The sequence below is a fragment of the Mobula hypostoma genome, chromosome 9 (assembly GCF_963921235.1).
Source record: "Mobula hypostoma chromosome 9, sMobHyp1.1, whole genome shotgun sequence".
NCBI lineage: Eukaryota > Metazoa > Chordata > Chondrichthyes > Myliobatiformes > Myliobatidae > Mobula > Mobula hypostoma.
The window spans coordinates 27,568,653-27,592,462 of record NC_086105.1 but is presented as its reverse complement, the minus strand read 5'-3'; the positions used below and the strand labels follow the sequence as shown (position 1 = coordinate 27,592,462).

Genomic DNA, 23,810 nt, shown 5'->3' with positions numbered 1-23,810 from the left:
CGACACCAAGAGCAAACAGAGATTGCTTGTGTCCCATCTACAAATTGCATTGCAGTTACTCACCTGGGTTTTCCCAACCTGTGAGTTCTACAGGCAAGAAGGAAAGGGGACAGTAAGCACATGAGGATATCACACCTAGATGACCATCTCTGAGTCGCAAACAATTCTGCTTTGTACATATATTGACAGTCCTTTATTGTAGAATTAGGTCTACTTCCCGAGCTCCTTTCCGAACAGCACTCTGCGAGAACCTTCACTGAGGGTCTGCAGCAGTTCAGGATGATGACTCACCGTCATTTTCTCAAGACAGTTAAGGATGGGCAGATTTACCTTCAGACTGATGGGAGGATCATTCATATTCTGTTATTCACTCTGATTTCAAGACACTCATGTCCAGTGTCAGTTTACATTCCCACCTACATCAAAGTTGCTGGTGAACGCAGCAGGCCAAGCAGCATCTATAGGAAGAGGCGCAGTCGACGTTTCAGGCCGAGACCCTTCGTCAGGACTAACTGAAGGAAGAGTGAGTAAGGGATTTGAAAGCTGGAGGGGGAGGGGGAGATGCAAAATGATAGGAGAAGACAGGAGGGGGAGGGATAGAGCCGAGAGCTGGACAGGTGATAGGCAAAAGGGGATACGAGAGGATCATGGGACAGGAGGCCTAGGGAGAAAGACGGGGGGGGGTGACCCAGAGGATGGGCAAGAGGTATATTCAGAGGGACAGAGGGAGAAAAAGGAGAGTGAGAGAAAGAATGTGTGCATAAAAAGGAGTAACAGCTGGGGTACGAGGGGGAGGTGGGGCCTAGCGGAAGTTAGAGAAGTCAATGTTCATGGGATGAACATTGACTTCTCTAACTTCCGCTAGGCCCCACCTCCCCCTCGTACCCCAGCTGTTACTCCTTTTTATGCACACATTCTTTCTCTCACTCTCCTTTTTCTCCCTCTGTCCCTCTGAATATACCTCTTGCCCATCCTCTGGGTCACCCCCCCCCCCGTCTTTCTCCCTAGGCCTCCTGTCCCATGATCCTCTCGTATCCCCTTTTGCCTATCACCTGTCCAGCTCTCGGCTCTATCCCTCCCCCTCCTGTCTTCTCCTATCATTTTGCATCTCCCCCTCCCCCTCCAGCTTTCAAATCCCTTACTCACTCTTCCTTCAGTTAGTCCTGACGAAGGGTCTCGGCCTGAAACTTCGACTGCGCCTCTTCCTATAGATGCTGCTTGGCCTGCTGCATTCACCAGCAACTTTGATGTATGTTGCTTGAATTTCCAGCATCTGCAGAATTCCTGTTGTTTACATTCCCACCTGTTCTCTAATATAAACTCTCACTGGTGGGTTTGCAGAAAGACATGCACTTACTGTGGACGTCACTTTTAGACCGTAAGACAGAAGAGCAGAATTAGGCCATTCGGCCCAGTGAGTCTGCTCCACCATTCCATCAAGGTTGACTTATTATCCCTCTCAGTCCCCATTCTCCTGCCTTCTCCGATAACCTTTGATGCCCTGACTGATCAGAAACCTGCTAAACTCTGCTTTCAACATACCCAATTACTTGGCCTTCACACAGCTGTCTGTGGCACAGAATTCTACTGACTCACCACCCTCTGGCCAAAGAAATTCCTCATCTTTGTTCTAAATGGACGTTCCTTTATTCTGAGACTGTACCCTTTGAACTGAGACTCCCCAGTATAGGAAACATCCTCTTCACATCCATCCTATCGAGACCTTTCAATATTCAATAAGTTTCAATGAGATTTCCCCCTCCCCCATTCTTCTAAACGCAAGCAACTACAGGCCCAGAGGCATCAAATACTCCTCATATGTTAACCCTTTCATTCCCAGAATAACTCTCCTGAACCTCTGGACCCTCTCTAATGCCAACACATCTTTTCTCAGATAAGGGGCCCAAAAATGCTCACAATACCCCACGTGTGTCTGACCAATGCCTTATAAAGCCCCAGCATTACAGCTTTGCTCTTATATTCTAGTCCTCTCAAAATGAATGCTACTGTGACATTGCATTTACCTTCCTTACCACTGACTCAACCTGCAAGTTAGCCTGCACAAGGACTCCCAAGTCCTTTGCACTTCTGATTTCTGAATTTTCTCCCCATTTAAAAAATAGTTCATGCTCTCATTCCTTCTACTGAAGTGCATGGCCATACACTTCACTGCACTATATTCCATTTGTCATTTCTTGCCCATTCTCCTAATCTGTCTCAGTCTTTCTGCAGACCCGTTTCCTCAACACTACCCGCATCTCCAACGATCTTTATATCATCCCACAAAGCCATTAATTCTGCCATCCAAATCATTGACATATAGTGAAAAAAGTGGTCCCAACACTAACCCTTGCGGAACACCAAAACAGCCTCTTTCTTCCCACTCTTTGCCTCCTGCCAGTCAGCCAATCTTCTATCTATGCTAGTATCTTTCCTGTAATACCATGAGCTCTTAACTTGTTAAGCAGCTTCATGTGCAGCACCCTGTCAAAGGCCTTCTGAATTCCAAGGAAACAACATCCACTGACTCTACTTTGTCTATCCTCCCTGTTATTTCTCTGAAGAATTCCAAACAATTTGTCAGGCAAGATTTCCCCTTAAAGAAGCCATGCTGATTTTGGCCTATTTTATCATGAGCCTCCAACTACCCTAAAACCTTACCCTGAATGATGGACTCCAACATCCTCTCAACCACTGAAGTCCACCTAACTACCCTATACTCTTGTAGAATACTGTGCTAGAGCCTAGACACTGGGCTGACCAGTAACTGGCAATGTAGTGAAAAAATGTCACAAGTATTCCAAAAATATTTAAGTCTTCTGCAATTAGTTAATGTTCCATCTTAATATGCAGTATTACCACCAGATGGCATAATGTGCTTTTACCCAATGGTTGATATAGTACTACATTCAGAAAAGATGTGTGATACTGCATATTTGATTGGCTTGTAAACACATATTCAGTTAAGCAATTAATTTGAATTCATGGCATTTTAAAATCCTATTGTGATTAATTTATAATGGCGTTTGAATTTGAATTAATGGCGTTTTAAAATTCTATTGCGATTAATTGATCTGTAGTTCATTTATGGTGGATAGCTTTCAGTCATGCAGAACCATAATGTGCAAGTTCAGAGCATCTAATGAAAACAAAGTTTTGTAGAATTGGACCTTCCATTAATTGTGTAAAGATCACTGTTGAAACATTGGTGAAGCACTACATGCAACATATGGCTATTATCTTGTTCTTAAGATGGCTAATTGAGCATGACCAGAATTTGTCATTAATTTTAATGTTGCCAAGACACAAAAAGTATATGCTTTTTTGTGTTTTGCAGTGTGATGCATCAGATAAAGCAGAAGAAAGGGAAAAAGAGGAAGCATTAATGGGAATAAATGGCATTGATTTGTACAGAGTAAACTCAGTAGTTCCAAGTTCCATTGGCCAAGCAGCATGGATAGAAGATTCATACTTTACTAATTCTCAGTACAAATCTGAATAAAAACTCATTTTCAGGGCAGAAATCTCTTCTCTTTAAAGGATGAGGTGAGGTGGGGGGAGGGGGAGTGCTTGGGATGAGCAATAAATGCCTGCCCTACCAGTGATGTAAAATAATACATTTGAAAAAAAGATAATAGATGCATAGAGCCATGCATGTGTGAGTCAATATTCAGTTTAGTACTCAGAATGTATTCCAGGGAGTATGACTACCATTAGCTCACAAGACCCTGAGACATAGGAACAGAATTAGGCCACTCGGCCCATTGATTCTGCTCTGCCATTCCATCATGGCTGGTTTATTATCCCTCTCAACCCCATTCTCCTGCTTTTGCCCTGTAACCTTTGACAACCTGACTAACCAAGAACCTATCATCCTCTGCTTTAGATATACTTAATGACTTGGCCTCCACAGCCTCCATGGCAATGAATTCCATAGATTCACCACCCTCTGGTTAAAGAAATTCCTTATCATCTCTGTTCTAAATGGACATCTCATTACAATCAGTGTTTAAAAGGAATCATTGTGGCATTTTATATAGAGAGATGTATTACTGTCAGCGCAGCTTTGCCGTGTACCTGGGTGACTAGAACCTGACACAAACAACTCCAATGTACTGGTGTACCAGAAAACTGGCATGAATATCTGCCCTCTACGGGCATTTATGCAGCAAAGAAAAGTCCTTGGTTCTGTCTGGAGGGGCTGCTGGCGAAGGCGGGGATGGAGCAGGCCAGGGTGAGCCATGTTGAGATACGGAGTTTGAAACGCACTCTGTTGAAGCTGGAAGGGCCATGGCTGGGGACTGGATAGCAGCTTCTCAATGTACTGAAAAACTGAGCAGGGACCATGGTAGTCTCTTTCTTCACTTCCTACTAGATGTGATGAAAGCTATTTTCCTTTATCCTTTCCTGTGGGTATGTTATATTGGCACTGGAGGCATGGCAACACGTGTGGGCTGCCTCCAGCACATCCCTGAACTGTACGGTTCGTTTACACAAATGGCACATTTCATTGTATGTTTTGATGTACATGTGACAAATAAAGCTCATCTTTAATCTTATCATCGCACAGATCTCCACAGTCCACAGGGTCAGTGGCTAGTGACCACTGTAGAGCTCATTACCACGGAAAAATTTTTGGATAGCGAAGGATTACATGGTCCTCCCTTCCCCACTACAACATTGTGGAGACTGGTGAAAGACTTGGAGAGGTGGCACTACATACGCAACTCATAAAACGTCTTGGAGTTTTTCTTCCATCAGCTCAGTGATGCACAGATTATCAATGTCAGATCACTGAGTGACAAGATGAAGATACCTTCGTGTTGTCAAAACAATAGCTGCAGACTCCTGTACCATTGCTGCAATGTATTTATTCAATATTTACAAAGAGTCCAGCATTTTCTGTTTAATTGCTGTTAAGCTCCAACAGGCCATTGATGTTTCTACATACCCGCACTGTCAGTCTGTCTATATATAAACATTAAGGCTTCTTTTTAGTCTTAATAATGGAATGAAATATAACACATACAAATTTTTTAAATCTCATAGCAGTTCAGTGGGTATATATTGAGCCAAAACATATTGAGCACAAGATCACAATAGCTCTAAAATCAGCCCCTCAACAAAAATAATGATGAACTACTTACTCGCAAGTAGAAATAATTTTAAAAAAATTGAAGGTTCTTATTCCAGTGACGAGTCATAGACCGTAGCACAGAAGCAGGCTCATCGGCTCAGATGGTCGATGCTGACCAAGATGCCCATCGAAACTAGTCCTATTTGTTAGCAATTGGATCATACCCTTCTAAACCTTTCCTGCTCTTGTATCTGTCCAACTATCTTTTAAACCTGTTGGAATTCAGATAAGTAGACACTGGATGAGGGAAAGGATAGGTTCAGTTGTCAACAGAAATCCTTGAATAGCCTGATAATGCTCATTTAGGCTCATAAATGGGAAATAAATGGTCACTTCAATGAGGTATTAAAGAGCCTTCATGAAGTGGGTGCATATTAAAGGGAAGGTTTGAGTTCTCTTAAGTTTTGAGGTGCCACCAGCACAGATCATGAATCAAACCAGAGCGTTCTCCAGGTTCTGGGACCACGTTCTACACTAAGCAGTTCTCATAATAGTTAAATCATTCTGCTTTTCCTATGAAACCTACTCACTAATCCCAGTGGTACTGATAACCCTTTATTAAGAATAGAGTCTCTTAGATCTTCTGATATCAGCTATCAAAATATTTCACACTATTGTCATATTATTTTGTTGCTTTTACTCTGTTCTGGTATATGATCTAATAACTGAACATGGATTGAAACATAATGTGACAACTTAAACTTCACTGATCAAAATGATATTTTGAGTCTGGATGGATGGCAGAAAAATGTGTACCTTTGCCAATACATTGGTATTGGGAAAAAACCAGGTCTTTTGCATTTCATTGTAGTCAGGTAAGCATTGACTTAATTCTGCTTTAATTGTCCAAAATGAGAAGCAAAATGAGGTGTTTAAAGTATCAGGTCATAGATCTTTCCATTACAGGATGCAAGGGTTGGAAGATTTTAGAGGAGGAAGTGAAATCATGGTTAACAAGGGTACTCTCTAGGTAAGATTAGCTGCTATTATTGCTGCAAACCAGATGGAAAGGGAAATTAAGGTGTTTTACATTTCGGTTTCAGTTATGCGGAACAAACTTTTTATGTTGAATGTCCCTCAGGAAATGTGTAAACTAAACCTGTACATGCTACACAACCTTGAGAACAAATTGGATTCTTACAAAAGTGGATTTAGAAGTTCACAGGGTAAGACTAATCTGGAATTAGAAAGTATAGTAGAGCTGCTCCATTGTAGCTCCAGCAACCCAAGTTCATAGAGTTATACAGCAGAGAAATAGGCTCTTTGGCTCACCTAGTCCATGCTGAAGCATTTAAGCTGCCTAGTCCCATTGACCTGCACTGGGACCATTGCCATCACACCTCTACTATCCATGTACCTATCCAAACTTCTCTTAAACATTGAAATCAAGCTCACATGCACCATATTGAACTCTGTTTCTATACGTGGAATTTGTATGTTCTCTCCATGTTGATTAATGGTGGAACATGGGGCGGGGGGGGGGGAAGATTGAAGAAAAGTAGGATTAGTGTAAAAATGAAATTTTGATTATCACTGTCTATCAGTGGACCGGATGGCCTATTTCTGTGCTGCTTAATTCCATCATTATATTTTAAAAGTGGTTTTGATACTTATAACTTCTAACATGGTGTTTCCTCTCATGAAGCTCCACACTTTTCTGCGCAAATTAGTCATCTTAGATATAATTAGCCATTGCTTTACGTGGGAGATGAGAATGTTCGTGGTCTATTCTGCTGAGCAAGGTGATAGGAGTTCCAGAATAAAAAGTTGGCCAAGCCCCTGCAAAGATGGATGATTCCTATTTCTGTATGTGTCTCGTTGACATTTAGTATATTAGAATGTTCACACTTTCTCAAAAATATCCCACTCCTCTCTGCAGCTGTAGTGATTTTATCAGAGTGAGGCAGAAAAAGTAGCAATATTGAACTAATAGCAAGCCTTGAAAAAAGTCTCCGTAAAAGAGCTGGACTCCAACCCTGGAGGATAGAGGCAGTGGAAGGGTTGGCCTGGCAGTTAGCTTACATGCTTCAGGGAATACCAAACTTCTATTACTAAATTCTTCCAGGATTTCTGATCTATTCAACTTTGTATACGGTCTGTATCCTTGTTCAGCAAAATCAAGCAGGCTTCAAGATTATGTGGGGCTTGTTTTGTTTTCATGTCAATGTGATAGTACTGCAGAATATGCTTCTTTGGCTAATGCTCTAAAACATATTACCAATGGTCTCAGCATCATACCCTTTCAATGTACCACCGTTGTATGATGTAGCATGCTTTCCTTATGTAAAGGCAGAGACTAAATCAGAGTATTCAAGGCTTGCTATTAGAGACTAAATCAAAGTATTACAAAAGAGGGTAGTTTTAAAATAAAAAACAAATAAAATCCAGACTACTTGCAGACATTTGCAATGAACAAACCACTAGTGAAATATATTTTGTGCACAAAGTCTTTATGATGTGGAAGAGATAGAAATCACTTCTTTACCAAAAAGACTGACAAGAAGTCAGAATTTGACCTTGTCCAGAAACACAATGAATTTTAACCTTACTTTGTAGCATACAAAAGCAATCCAGTTGAAGAAAATCCTACTTATTATGGCTTCCAATGATGCGAGTATCAACATGCTAGTTGAAACTAATTTGTAGTTTAATAAGAAATCTTTCGCTACAGTTTCTTTAGGAATCATCTGATTATGTTCAGTTCTTTTGTAATCACTCCATTTTCTCTCCTGGAATGTTACTTCCTTCTGCTGTGACAGAGGCGATGTGTGCATCTCTTCTTTGCGGGATAGTAATCTGCGGATGAGAGAAAGGCAGGCTGAGCGCACAATCAAACACAACACAAGCTAACAGTACAAAGTAGGCTCTGCTTGGTACATGGAAACACCTTGCCTTATGGATCTCCTACTCGAAAGGACACGTGTGCCTAGCTTTTAACGAGATCGGTGAAGGGAAGAATGTGGGTGTGGGTTGAGTGGAAAGTGTAAACGTGAGTCCCAGGGAACTTGGAGATGCACTAGCCCCAGCAATCTTAAAAGCGCAGTCTCCTTACTATGTATCCTCTTAATAAATTGACCAAACCTAGTTTACTCAACCGACCCATCAGTGGGTGCTGGAGGCAAAAAGCCCAGCCAAGGATGCCGCTTAGTGAAAAGGAGGCACAGAGCAGAACCTCCCTCTGGTACATAGAAAATCTAAAACAAAATATGACTATCACCTTTCTGAGCCTTTTCTAGCCCACACTTCTCTCCGTGACAGCACTGGTCAAAAACTGAAGCTGCAACCAATCCTTTGCTTATGTCTCTAATATTATCTTTGGTTTTCATTTGGATAATTGTAACTGCATTACTTTCCTGTTGGATGTGCTCTTGTCAGCCATGACATAAATAAAAAGTAGTAGGATGTGAGAGGAATATGAGGACCTTGATTTTCAAGCCCTTGTTCCCCTACAAGGTTTCTCCAGGTTATAATGTAGGTAGTAAAAGATAAAACAGATCTTAAGGTTTAAATGTATATGATTCCTTCCCAAAATATATTATACCTTAATTAACAAATGAAGACATCTTATTGTTAATTTATTGAAAGAAGCAATTATAATGTAACTCTTCTTACAAATGCAACAGCTGAATTTTGCCCACTCAAAAGTATTTTTCTATGCGGAATTATAAACTTGATGCCACGCGAGACAGCTGACAAGCTTAGTAAGTACATTAGCCTAGAAGGTCATGGTTATTAGGTAGTGAAGTATTTTAACCACTGATGCCACTCGAGTTTGACCTTAGTGCTACAGCACAGTTATAATCCACTTTCTGATGTGCTGAGCTCCTGATTAACAACTGTGACATGAGGGGCAGGTGAGTGTTAAGCATAGCAGAAAGCCAATGATTTCCCCTAAGCTACATGAGAACTACAGTGGCCGCAGAATTAAGAGGTAAGATGATGCCTGCAGCATTTTTTACTGCAGTTTGTTATTGAAAATTCCTGAAGCAAATGCTGACAAAATGAGCAGTAAACATGCAAAAGCATTTAAAACTCAAGGAGAAGATTTTATATTCAATCTGTAACACAATTAAATCCAATACAGGCATTTAAGTTTCCCATAAATTTATCACAACTGTTTATCTAAATCTATATTCTTGTTAAATTACCACTTAAAATATAAAAACGGTGTTATTGAAGCAATGTAATGCATAGTAACAACGTGCTACTGAAAATACAGGATAAAGAAGGTGTTGCTGTTCAGGACACTTTCCTTAAGATGACACTCAAATAATTCGAGCAGTTGTGGATGCAGTTATTAAAAAGACGTTTTTCTTTTTCTATCCAGTTAATCATAAAATGAAATGCTAGCAATACTAAAAATAACTCGTGCCGCAGATTAAATAACACCTTGAATGGGTACACCAAATATTTCTACGAGCTCACAAATTAAAATTCAGTTAACTTTACAGGAGGTTCAATGATCACCCCCAACTCTCATTTATTTAATTGTTGCTGTTCCTTTCTGCGCCTTGTAGCGCACTGGGCAGAAACCCCGCCACTTCTTTCGCACTTTTATCTGTTTTTTATGAGGTCGAGTTGCCAGCTCAATGCTCAACCCAGCATGCAAGGAGCTGGCCAGATTTGAACCCGAGACCACCACCTCGAAGACTGGTGCAGATGCCACTGCACCAGTGGGCCGGCATTTACTTAATGCTGAATGGGGAAAGAAGTGATTGAAAGAATTGATCCAAAAGTCCTCTACAAGCCAAAAATCTTGAGGCGATTCCACCAGAAGCTGACGGCTCAGCAAGGCTGTCATTATGCATCAACTGGAGGTGAATGCCACAAAACAGATCCATTTGGTGCTTTCAACAGTAGCCTGACAAGTCTACAGACTTGGTTCACACTTCCATCTTTTGGTAGGACGCAGATTTAATTGGGCTTTCGTTTGGAGTTGCGGGGGGGAGGTGTCGGATAAATGAAAGCCATTGGAGTTTTGATCTTGCAATTACTATCTATATGAAGAACCTTCTTCTTAATGAAAATGCAAATGTTCTCTATATTATTTTTATAATAACTGAAATGGAAATATTTGAAGTTAGTTTTCATATTTAACCACCATATATATAGAATTTGGCAGCAATGCTAATTTTTCCTTAACAACCAGAATCTATGAAAGGACATGAAAACATGTAACTGTCTTGAAATAGGCTGTGAGTTTAACACTGGTTGTTCTACCGAACTCTAGAAATGAAGACAGTCATAAGCAATCCTTTGTGGTTTTACACATGCTACTTTAGAATAGTTAGCAATAATAATTTAAATAGATTGTTCTGGAGTTAATAAATTTCTTAATTTGAAAGCTGTGTAGATAAATAATCTTTCTTTGGATTAAAACTTCCAAAGTACTGCTGTGTAGTGAAAAAATGTATTTAGGAGCAACTGCATAACTGATACTTTTAAACAGAAAGACTCTAGGCTTCCTTATGGGTATCAGGCAAACAAATAAATGCCAAATCATTCCAGTCTCAACAGTATGAATCCCAGCTACGCCTAAACACTATTGGTGTGCCCCCTGTTAGTTCACGATGGAGAGTCAGAAGAAGAACAATCTTTCTCTGTGGGCTGGAGAAGTTCCTGACCTACTTATTCCTCTTTCATGTAAACAAATCTTCCAGAAAAAGCTGTGGCAAGGTTTCAAAGTCTGTCTACTAAGCATGGTGAAGAAGGAGTCAGTTTCTCTGTCAATATTACCGCTTCTTTTTTGACAATAAAGAGTCGTTCTTTAGGAGGGTCTGCTGCATTTCTAATCCAAGCATACCACAGCCCAAGTTACCTGGGCAAACATAAATAATCCCATAAAGAGGAAGGAGCCCACTGTGAAGCACAATACAGTCCAGCCTGAACTCACAGCTTTGATGAACTGCAAAAAAAACTTAAATGTTAAATAAAAAACGAGAAGGTGAATATATTTGAGTGATGGATTTGCACTTTTGATTGTACAAGTTCATCTAAAACTTATAAATAATATTGTAATACTTTCATCCAATTTCATTTATTGGTAAAATAGTCAGGGAACCCAGGAGATCAAAAAATATGGATGGTACACTAGTCTGGAAAGAGTGCAGGGGAAGTGAGTGTAGAATGTCTTGGTTCAAAAATATTCTGCATTGGAAGTTAAGTCAGGCTATTCTGTGCCACCTGATTTCAGTTGTCTCATATCTGTACAAAATTTACAATTTCAGAAACCAATCTAGAGTCTGAAACCCTCTCGTCTGGCACTCTTACGACCTGGGGTGCCAAATCACCAAAATTGCTTCAAGGACACCCTTGTCAGTTTCCAAGCAAATCTCATAATTGGCACCTGTGATTGTTGTCCTTGGTAAATTAGTTCAGTTCTCTGTACACATTGTTTTTATTTTTCTATTTATTTTCATATAAATTCTGAAAATGCAAATATGTATTCCATATCCCTAATGTTTAGATAGTGATTTCTGAATTCCATAAGGGCAAATTTTCATTACCAGACTGCCATTACATGAGATTATACTAGATATACACAATAAAGACTATTAAGTTTGCTAAATTGGTGGCCAGTCTGCAAAATAATGGTGCAAAATTCAGAACACTGGAGCTGCCGAGTAACAGAATGCCAGACCAAAGAGTTTCAACCCGTACTTCCAAAGCAAATGATTGTATTTGCTTTCCAGTGTCAAGTTCCAATCCAAAACAATCAGGGCATGTACCCAGAGATCGTATCAATAGATTCTATAGACCATATCTGTCAAGCCTCAGATTCACCCAGCAAACCAAACCCGGTTTTACCTCAGAACTCCTCTAATCACTCTGAAGTCTAGCAATCTTTAAAATTATTGCACCTCCTGAACGTTTAATTGAAGCACCCGCCACATCACCTGCCAATTTCCCTGGTCTTATGAAAGGTGGGGAGAGAAGTTGAAGTTTACAGCTTTCATGAAACTTAAGTTGAGAAAATTGTTTCATCAAATACTTGTGAAAATATTTAAGAAACATCCCTATAAACTTATGCAGTATTATTCAGTCATTGAGAAATAAATGAAACTGGATTGAAAAATAACAACACCTTATATTCCGTCTGGGTAGCCTCCAACCTGATGGCATGAACATCGACTTCTCTAACTTCCGCTAAGGCCCCACCTCCCCCTCGTATCCCATCTGTTACTTATTTTTACGCACACATTCTTTCTCTCACTCTCCTTTTTCTCCCTCTGAATATACCTCTTGCCCATCCTCTGGTTCCCCCCCCCCCCGTCTTTCTTCCCGGACCTCCTGTCCCATGATCCTCTCGTATCCCTTTTGCCTATCACCTGTCCAGCTCTTGGCTCTATCCCTCCCCCTCCTGTCTTCTCCTATCATTTTGGATCTCCCCCTCCCCCTCCAACTTTCAAATCCCTTACTCACTCTTCCTTCAGTTAGTCCTGACGAAGGGTCTCGGCCTGAAACGTCGACTGCACCTCTTCCTACAGATGCTGCCCGGCCTGCTGTGTTCACCAGCAACTTTGATGTGTGTTGCTTGAAAAATAAGTTGTATTTTATGTATGAATTGCACACTGAAAATGTGCACGTTTTTAATTGTTTATGTCCATATCTAGGGAAAGTTCTTAATTCAGGCAGCACTGATAAAAGTTACTGGATCAACGTGCCTCTGTTTCAGTGACCATAATAATTTCTGTCACAATGCCCCCCACATTAGACCTTATTGCCATTTAACCCTTAATATCCCCCCTCCAGTTTTGTTCATCATCTCAACATTTCCAGCTTCCCTCTCTATTTGCTCTCATTTCCATAGCAGCCTGCTTAGGGTGCACGTTCACAGTGCTGACTCACCATCATGAGAGTGCATGTTCATAGTGCTGACTCATCTCTCAACAGCCAGCCTGTGAGTGAGACATCTGCTTCCCTCTTTGCAATTAGCTGCCATGTGTGGATGAGCCAAGTTCTGACACTGGTAGATGGGAATAAACCCACTCGAGCAAGGTTATCCTAATTTTGTGATATCATTGGTGACTCAGAATTTACCGTCCTTACACATCTGGAGAAGAAGGGCGCTTATGTGAGAATGCTGTTCTTGGACTACAGTTCAGCATTCAACACCATAGTTCCATCCAGGCTTGACAAGAAGCTCAGAGCCTTGACCCTACCTTGTGCAGCTGGATACTGGACTTCCTGTCAGATTGCCAGCAGGTTATAAGAGTGGACTCCCTTACCGCCAACCCTCTGACTCTCAATACAGGAGCCCCTCAGGGCTGCGTACTGAGTCCCCTCCTTTACTCCCTGTATACCCATGACCGTATCGCCACCCACAGCTCCAATCTAATTAAATTTGCTGACAACACTACATTGACTGGCCTTATCTCAAACAATAATGAGGTGGCCTACAGAAAGAAGTCATCTCTCTGACACAGAGGTGTCAAGGAAACAACCTCTCCCTCAATGTCGCAAAAACAAAGGAGCTGGTTGTGGACTACAGGAGGAATGGAGATGGGTTAACCCCTATTGACATCAATAGATCTGGGGTTGAGAGGGTAAACACTTCAAGTTCCTCAGCATCCACATCACCAAGGACTTCACATGGTCTGTACACACCAGCTGTGTGGTGAAAAAGGCACAACAGCACCTCTTTCACCTCTGACAGTTGAGGAAGTTTGATATGGGCCCCCAAGATTCTAAGAACTTTCTACAGGGGCACAATTGAGAGCATCCTGACTGGCTGCATCACTGCCTGGTACGGGAACTGTACCTCCCTTAATCACAGGACTCTGCAGAGAGTGGTGTGGACAGCCCAGCGCATCTGTAGATGTGAACTTCCCATGATTCAGGACATTTACAAGGACAGGTGTGTAAAAAGGGCCCCTAGGATCATTGGGGACCCGAGTCGCCCCAACCACAATCTATTCCAGCTGCTACCATCCAGGAAACGGTACCACAGCATAAAGGCCAGGGCCAACAGGCTCCGGGACAGCTTCTTCCACCAGGCCAGACTGATGAACTCACGCTGATTCGAGTGTACTCTATATTACATTGACTGTTCTATTTATTATAAATTAATATAAATTACTATGATTACACATTGCACATTTAGATGGAGACGTAACATAAAGATTTTTACTCATGTATGTGAAGGATGTAAGAAATAAAGTCAATTCAATGCATGTTTTTAATTATTTATGTCCCTATCTAGGGGAAGTTCTTAATTCAGACATGACTGATAAAAGTTACTGGATCAACGTGCCTCTGTTCTAGTGACCATAATAATATCTGTTGCAGTGACCTGATCACAATGCCCCATAAAATGGTCCCCACATTAGACCTTATTGCCATTTAACCCTTACTACCTCCCTTCAGTTTTGTTCATCATCTCAACATTTCTAGCTTCCCTCACTATTTACTCTCATTTCCAAGGTAGCCTGCATGAGGGTGCACATTTAGAGTGCTGACTCACCATCATGAGGGTGCATGTTCATAGTGCTGACTCATCTCTCAACAGCCACCCTGTGAGTGAGACATCAGCTTCCCTCTTTGCAATTAGCTGCCATTGTGAATGAGCTAAGTGCTGACACTGGTAGATGGGAATAAACCCACTCGAGTAAGGTTATCCTAATTTTGTGATATCATTGGTGACTCACAATTTGGTGTTAAAGCAAACTTAAAGCACCCATTGAAGACATCAGTAATTGGGAGAAAACTAATCTCTGGGCTAAAGATGTGCAAATATTATTCTAAGATAAGTAGTTTTTCCCCATACTTATTTCTGCAGAAAAGTTTTAATTTTTTTGGGGGGGAGGGGGAGGACATAATATAATAGGGATAAAACTTTACATGTTCTGTCTCTGTAAATCAACAGCAATGATAATTTACTAAGGGGTATTACTTTGCACTGTTGTTATCATAAAAAGTATATTTTCAAAAGTAATGTCACCTTTGTCACTACAGAACCACTGGAAGTATACAGGGAAATTTATCTGAATAAATGTCGTAATGATGACAATATAAATGTCTTTGTCAATCATCTTCAAAAAATTGCAAATGACTGTGTTTCACTTCAATAACTTAATCACTTTAAAAAGTAACTTGCATTTCAATCAAGGGGATCAGAACACTTGTTCAAAATGGTCTTCGAATCTCTGTGTTCACATAATGTGCCCTGAAGGAATCACAACATTAGCCAAATACATTTTGCATTATACAGTTTTACAGTTCAGTCTGTACATCAAGAGAAAAAGACATAATTAGAAATGGCATGGCATCCTAAAAGGAAGAACATATTGACCAGCATAAATAAAGAGTCATGGCGAAGATCAGAGTGCTTGGAGCCAGCAGCAACTAAGATAATGAAATTAAAGATGGATCCAAACCAGAGGTTGGAGTCTGGGGATTAGAACTTTTATACATGTGCAAGTTGCAGTAAGGCAACGATAACCTGGGGCAGTTGTAGTCAAATGAGATTCTTGAAGTGAGACCACTGGAGACACCTCTTCTTACTACAGACAGGAGAGACTGTGGCAGTGTGTACTCCAGCCAAACGAGCGAGGCCTCGGCAAAGAGATTGTTCCAGAAAGGTCTTCCTAAAACAGTGTCCCTTTACATAATGGGAGTGTCTGAGAGAGATGAGATCAGAGTAACAGAGGGATGTGAAACATACTCAACAACTAAGGTTCTAATGGCTTTACTAACTTTAAAAGATCAGCTGTTCGCTTGAAGTTTTGATTGACTTTAACACTTCTATTGTGAATGATGATTGGTCTTGCAAGTAAGGAACTAAAACATACACAACTTACAATGATTAATATTCATAACTGATAAGTCTGTATAAAAATAACAGTTATTTCTGTATAAATTCTGTATAAAAATTTTGTATAAAATAACAGTTTTCTGTTCAGACTTCAGAACAGTGTGAACACACAAGTAAATAAAAAGTCCAACATTCCCTCTAATTTTTTTTACAGCTGCACAGACCAACCATTGGTCTGAGCAGAGAATTTTTACGTGGCCTGAAAACAGTAATGTTACAAATTGTAAACACAGAACGGAAGTTGATAGCTCATTGCTAATAAACTACTGGCCCACTAAACGCCAATGCCATCTAGTCAAAACATTTTATTTTTGCCATTGTGCCTGTCAAGTTGTATTGATTACCTGACATCATTTACTTGTGAGATGTGGTTTGTGTTTGTTCGTTATGAAATATTCTATATTCTGACATTTTTGGTAAGTAATCTTCTAGAAAAATCATTATCGAATAATATTTTAATTTTAAAATTGTTGGAACAAGGTAAAACTGTGTTTCCATAAATAACTGTGGTTATTTTATTTTTTTGACTTACCTTAAAATGTTTCAAGTAATAATTATTTTTAGGATTCTCAAATAATAATTACTGTTATTTCTAGTATCCCAAGGATGTCAAAAAGAAAAGCTGAAGAGTTAAATGCTTTGAAAAACAAAGCTTGTAGAAAATTTAAGGTAGAATGGCTTTTGCAACTCATAGATTCTGAATTACCATCTTTGCATCCAAACCCAACTCCCAAAGAAAATTGGCAATATTTTTACATATCAAGATACTGACCATAAATAAAATCAAAAGTATGTGATTTTCAATTTTCATTCCAAATATTCAAAGTATGCATATTTCAAAAAAAAAGCTACTGACTTGTAATTTGTGTTTATTGTTACAATTTGTAACAGTGTTGTAACTTGAAACACTGACAATGTAAATATGTTGAACACAATAAAATATTTCAAAGTAGAAGGTGTGGTACATTTATTATTTAGAAATTTTATGGATTCTATTCATTAACACATAATTAATTACAGGGTACTTCACAATTATATTAACATTGATTTCAAAATTATACTAGCATAATTTCAAAACAATATTAATACTATACAAAAGAAAATTCCAGCTATGCAGCAACAAAGGCTATGTGCATTTCAGTTACTTCGCAGCTGCGCAGCTTAAGAGGGAACAGTTCATAGTTCCAGTAAAGTAAATTTATTATCACATATATGTCACCATATTCCACCCCAAGATTCATTTTCTTATGGGCGTATTCAATAAATCCATAATAGAATCGATGACAGACTGCACCAGCCTGGGCATTCAACCAGTGCGCAACAGATAACAAACAGTGCAAATACAAAAGGAAAGAAATAACAACAATAAACAAATAAGCAATAATTTTCAAGAACATGAAGATGGAGAGTCCTTGAAAGTGACTCCATACATTCAGGGAACACTTCGACGATGGGACAAGTTGAGTGAACTTATCTCCTTTAGTTCAAGAGCCTGATGGTTGAGGTGAAAGAATTGTTCCTGAATCTGGCGGTGTGAGTCCTGAGGCTCCTGTACCTTCTTCCTGATGGTAGCAGCCAAGAGGAGAGCATGACCTGGGTGGTGAGAGTCCCTGATGTTGGATTTCCTACCACAATATTTCATGTAGATATGTTTAATGGAGGGGAGGGCATTAACCCATTATGGACTGGGCCGTATCCACTTCTTATTGTCAGATTTTCTGTTCAAAGGTATTGGTGTTTCCACACCTGGCTATAATGCAACCAGTCAATATACTCTCCACCACACCTCTACAGAAGTTTGTCAAAGTTTTCGATGTCATGCCGAATCTTCCTAACTGTCTAAGGAAGTAGAAGCAATGTTGTGTTTTCTTTGAAATTGCACTTACATGCTGGGTCCAGAACAGGTCCTCCGAAATAATAACAATGAAGAATTCAAAACTGCTGATACTCTCCACCTCTTATCCTAAGGATGAAGCAACAAGGACTGACTCATGGACCACACATCAAAGTTGCTGGTGAACGCAGCAGGCCAGGCAGCATCTCCAGGAAGAGGTACAGTCGACGTTTCAGGCCGAGACCGTCCTGACGAAGGGTCTCGGCCTGAAACGTCGACTGTACCTCTTCCTAGAGATGCTGCCTGGCCTGCTGCGTTCACCAGCAACTTTGATGTGTGTTGCTTGAATTTCCAGCATCTGCAGAATTCCTGTTGTCTGACTCATGGACCTCTGCTTTCCTTCTCCCATAGTCAATAATCAGCTCCTTGGTCTTGCTGACAGTGGTTGTTGTTATGATACCACTCAGCCACATTTTCAGTCTCCCTCCTATATGCTCTATGGCAGTGATGGAGTAGTAAGAGTGCGTGTGTTCTGGGCCCAGTTATTTTATTTAATTGTCGGTGACAGCAGTTATTTGACACAGACAGTCATAAAATGGGGAGTAACGCCTGTAGAAATGTGTACTGGAGTTCTATTATTTTACATCTAACTATGTTAAATGTAATGTATCCAGTTTCTTTCTTTCAAAGGCTGGCATGTCCTGTTATGCTAACTTCAGATTTGTAATTAGAGGAACATGTAATGAAGGCCATAAGGAAGCTTTTTGCCTCATCTTATTACGGATCCATAGCAAAGTGCCAAACAGTAAGTGCTGGCATTGGGAGAGCTAAGCACTATTTAGTGGCAGGGAAGTCTTTCCCAGATCTCTGAATACTGAGAAGTGTTGAGGTCAGCTCTTACCGACCAGCATTTGATCCATTATCCTCTATGGCTGAGCCATTTGAGTGTTCATTTGGACACTTTGTAAGTGCTGTCAGCCATTCTCTCAAGCAGTGTATTCAAGGTACTTACCTTTGTATGACTTCATCACTACTTTAAACTTGTGTCTTCTAGTTTTATTTCCATCTGATACGGGAGACGTTTTCTGAGCTTACCCCTACACATACCACTCATTATTTTACATATCTCAAACAGAACCTCTTAACCTCGTATACTCCAGGGAGCAAACAGGAGAAAATCTGCAGATGCTGGAAATCCCAGCAGCACACACAAAATGCTGAGTTCCTCCAGCATTTTGTGTGTGACACTCCAGGGCGAACAGACCTAGCTTCTGCAGTGTCTATTCACAAATGAACCACCCCACCCCAGGTAACATCTCCTTTTCAGCCCATCCATACCATTTCATCCTTCCTAAACCTTGGTGCCAGAGTTGGCTCTAGTACATCAGCTGAGGTCTGACCAAGGCTTCTAAAATTTGGGGTAATAACTTCTCCACTTCTTTATTCAACGTCCCTGCTAATGAAAGGCAGTACTTTGTATGCTTTGTTTATCATGTTATCTACTTTTATTGCCATCATCAAGGTCCTAGCCTATAACTATCTTCCACACTATCAAACACAAGGCTATAGTTTTCCAAGGAAGAGGAAGCCAGCATCAATAGGAGGTTGTGGTGTTAGGATAATGCAGCATGCACATTACTACCCAAGGATAGGCTGGCATAACAGAAGGTGGTTTAGCCTAGGCCATCCACAAAAATAAAGTTTATTTAACTTGTCTTCTATGAAGCTAAAGCCATTGTGCTATGTTGGAAGAAACGATGGACAACAGTGACCCCTAGCCTAGCGGCCAAGTAGTACAGGACTTGAGATAAATTCAACAAACAGAAATTGTGCTCAGATGGAAGGTATTTAACATACTGTTTACAGGTCTTTACCTAAAACTCAATCACAAAACATTGTTTTCCTTGCATTATTATGTAATTAAAACTCATGCCTTTCCCAGGCTGGTGGTGAGCTGAACATTCGACTGTGCATTTCCTAACGCACGGCACTGGTGTGACTCTCATTTTATTGCTGATTCAGGCACGATATCATCCCCTGTGCAATGTTCCTTTTGGAGCATTGTGAGAGAACTCAAATCAATTGTCCCAGGAGTAGCCACTATTGGCCACTCCCAGCATAACCAGGCCCTCACATTACAATTCTGGATTATGAGGAAAGTACTTTATTCCTTTGGAATCCAACTGACCCAGCACTTGATATTGACCTGACCTCCCAAGGCTTTGGCTCTGACCTTCTGATCCTTGAGAACTACTGTGGTTCCTCTGATCCTCCCAGTGCTGAAGCCCTTAATAAAAAGCCCCAGACCCAACATTCCTCCGTCCATTTACCCAATTGTCATTCCATTTTTGCAGTTCTGATGCTCAAGCAATTCTCCCTGCACTTATCTATAGCATCTCTTCTGACTCTCAGCCCCAATCTCCCAATAATGACCACTCGCCCTAGACCCTTCACTGCCCTCCGGTGTTTGTTAGGTGAAAGACTAGGCCTCAAGCCTTGGTGTTGACTGCTTGCAGCTACCCAGGAGAGGAGTCGGAGTTGTTGCCAGAAACAGTGTGGCACAGTGTCCATGCTGGCGTCGGTGTTGCCCTCCACCCTTTGCTAGGTGAAAGACCAGCTGTATTGTGTACAACAGCAGCCTGTTGCAACACTCCATTGATCCTATATCTACCCTTACCAGTAGAGTTCCACAGGGGTCGGTGTTGGGACTGCTGCTTTTTACAATGTACGTCAATGATTTGGACTATGAGATTAATGGATTTGTGGCTCAATTTGCCGATGATACAAAGATAGGTGGAGGAGCGGGTAGTGTTGAGGAAACAGAGAGCCTGCAGAGAGACTTAGATAGTTTAGAGGAATGGGCAAAGTGACAAATGAAATACAATGTTGGATAGTGTATGGTCATGCAGTTTTGTGGAAGAAATAAACGGGCAGACTATTATTTAGATGGGGAGAGAATTCAAAATGTAGAGATGCAAAGGGACTTGGGAGTCCTTGTGCAGGATACCCTAAAGGTTAACCTGCAGGTTGAGTCGGTGGTGAAGGCGGCGAATGCAATGTTGGCATTCATTTCTAGAGGTATAGAATATAAGAGCAGGGATGTGATGTTGAAGCTCTATAAGGCAGTCGTGAGACCACCCGGAGTATTGCGTGCAGTTTTGGGCTTCTTATTTTAGAAAGGATATACTGACATCAGAGAGGGTTCGGAGAAGATTCATGAGAATGATTCCAGGAATGAAAGGGCTACTGTATGAGGAACATCTGGCAGCTCTTGGGCTGTATTCCCTGGAGTTCAGGAGAATGAGGGGGGAATCTCATAGAAACATTCAGTATGTTAAAAGGCCTGAACAGATTAGATATGGCAAAGTTATTTCCCATGGTAGGGGAGTCTAGGACAAGAGGGCACAACTTCAGGATTGAAAGACGTCCATTTGGAACAGAGGTGCGGAGAAATTACTTTAGTCAGGGGGTGGTAAATCTGTGGAATTTGTTGCCAAGAGTGGTTGTGGAGGTTAAGTCATTGGGTGCATTTAAGGCAGAGATAGATAAGTTCTTGATTAGCCAGGGCATCAATGGGTATGGGGGGGGGGGTGGGGGAGGCAGGGGAGTGAGAATGACTGGAAGAATTGGATCAGCCTTTGATTGAATGGCAGAGCTGACTTGATGGGCCGAATGGCCTACTTCTGCTCCTATATCTTATGGTCTAACTTCATGGACTCAGGGACTTGGACTTTTTTTTTTGTGTAACTACATTTTACTGCCATCTTACATGTGATATAGCTCATGCTGTGTATGACTGTTGGTACCGTGTTTTGCACCTTGGCCCTGGAGTAACACTGTTTTGTTTGGCTGTAATCATGGGTATTGAAGTATGGTTGAAAGACAATTAAACTTGAACTTCACTGACTCCAGAACCTTCCTTTTAATTTTCGTTAATGGCAAATTGAAGAGTTTGAATGACAAAATGGCAGGAATGGAATGGCTACATCTTTGACTATGAACTTACAGAACTTGCAAACAGTAAAAGCAAACAAGTTAACAACTTCTGTTATAAAAGTATTATATCTAATATTGTCACTCTCCTTAATTGATGTGACTTAAACGTGGAATAATAAATTTTTTTTGGAGTAAAATTGCAGAAATGTTCTTTACATGTATGATTTCATTATATTAGTGTTAAAGAAAACATTTTAACACTTCAAAACAGTTACTGCTTAAAACTATTCATGATTGTATTGTACTGATGCACAGCAAGGCAGAGTGTAGGTATTTGGCTCTACCATTTTCCCTGGGGGTGTTAGCTGTATCTCCCCTGTACAGTTGTCTCACCAGTTCATCAGCGAATCATATTCTGACTCCACAAGGCTTTGCTAAATGAGCCCTTGCTGATTTCATAAAGGAAGTTCAGCCTTACGAGTATGAATCAGTTACGTGCATAGGCTCAGTAATGAGTTCAGACAATGAGGCATATAAATATTCTCCACTCTACCACCCTATTTGATGTGCTGAGTAATTCAAGCAGTTTCTATTTCAGTTTCTTATTAACCACAGGCAGTGATTAAAATGATAGTTTTCATGTACTGCATTGAACTGTTTGGGGCCTGGTGGCTAATCCTGTTAACAAGAAATGGGTGAAAACTTCACTGCAAGTAACCCTAGTGTAAGTATTAAGGCTGACTGGAAGGTCCAGGATGCACACAACTATTTTGATTGATGGCCCATCACATCAAATTCAGTTCCAAGAAAGCCACCATATTTTCACGAGGTCAGGCTCGTGGAAATTTGGTCTGTAGCAAAATGGAAATGGTTTTGGGAGAGTGGAAGGCTAATGGAAACCAAGAGACTGAACTGGAAAGGGGGATTTTAATAGACCAAACCTGGTGGATGGGAGGAGATGGATTGTAGGCCAGGACACTGTGGATGAGAGCAGGGTATCAGGAGCTAAAATGTAGTGATTACAGCAGAGAGAAGCAGAAGGCAAGCAAAAAAAGACGGAGTTACAAACAAAGATTGGTAACATTCATAACTTACACTGTGACTTGAGCACAGAAAATAACATTGGTGATTTGTGTGTATTGAGCAGAAGAGAAAAATAAATGGATAGGCTGCGAAATAAGTCAACCGATTGACTTTAAATAAAGTGAATAATCATTTTACAACATACCATGGTTGGGACCATGGTTAACGAGAAGTGGAACATCTGGTCAAGAGGAAGAAAAGATACACAAGGTTAAGGAAACAAGGATCAAACAGGGCTGCTGAGAGTAATAAGACACCCAAAGAAGAGCTTAAGGAGGGCCTTAGAGAAGGAGATTTGAGAAGGCCTTGGCGAGTAGGATTAGGGAAAACCACAAGGCATTCTGCACATACACGAATGACAGGAGGATGACAAGAATGAGGGTAGGACCAATCAGGGATAAAAGAGGAAACATGCCTGGATTGGAGGAAATAAGGGAGGTGCTTAATAAATACTTCAGTATTCACCAGTGAGAGGAACCTTGATGAATGTGAAGACAGCATAGTACAGGTTAATATGATAGAACATGCTGTTGTTAAGAAAGGGGAAATGCTGGAACTTTTGTAACAAATTGTGTTAGACAAATCCCCCAGGGCTGGACTAGATATAACCCAGGTTACTACAGTAAGTGAGGGAAGAGATTAATGCACCTTTGCCAATTATCTTTGCACCACCACTGACCACAGAATAGTAACAGAAGATTGGAGGGTGGCAAATGTTATTCCTTTATCCAAGAAAGGTAAAGGATAATCCTGGGAGTTATAGACCAGTGAGTCTTACATCAGTGGTGGACAAACTACAGGGGGGGGGGGGGGAAGAGAGAGTTTTAAAGCCAGGTTTTAAGAACATTTGGAGAAGCATAGTCTGATTAGAAATACTCTGCATGGTTTTGCAGGGCACAGTTTGTGCCTCATAAGCCTTATTGAATTTTTCAAGGTAATGACAAAACTAATTGATTGATGTAGAGCGGTGGAAGTTGTGTACATGAATTTTAGTAAGGCATTTGATA

General features: G+C 40.7%; 1 protein-coding gene across 3 annotated transcripts in view; it reads right to left on the bottom strand.

The window, feature by feature from the left end:
• Positions 1-4,863: 4,863 nt before the first annotated feature.
• Positions 4,864-23,810, bottom strand: part of LOC134351580 (cyclin-dependent kinase inhibitor 1-like) — a 41,223-nt gene continuing 22,276 nt past the window's right edge. For all 3 annotated transcript variants that reach the window (XM_063057924.1, XM_063057923.1, XM_063057925.1), the window contains exon 3: positions 4,864-7,933. In XM_063057924.1, the coding sequence (XP_062913994.1) occupies positions 7,875-7,933 (59 nt within the window). In that variant the 3' untranslated portion in view covers positions 4,864-7,874. The remainder of the gene's footprint in view (positions 7,934-23,810) is intronic.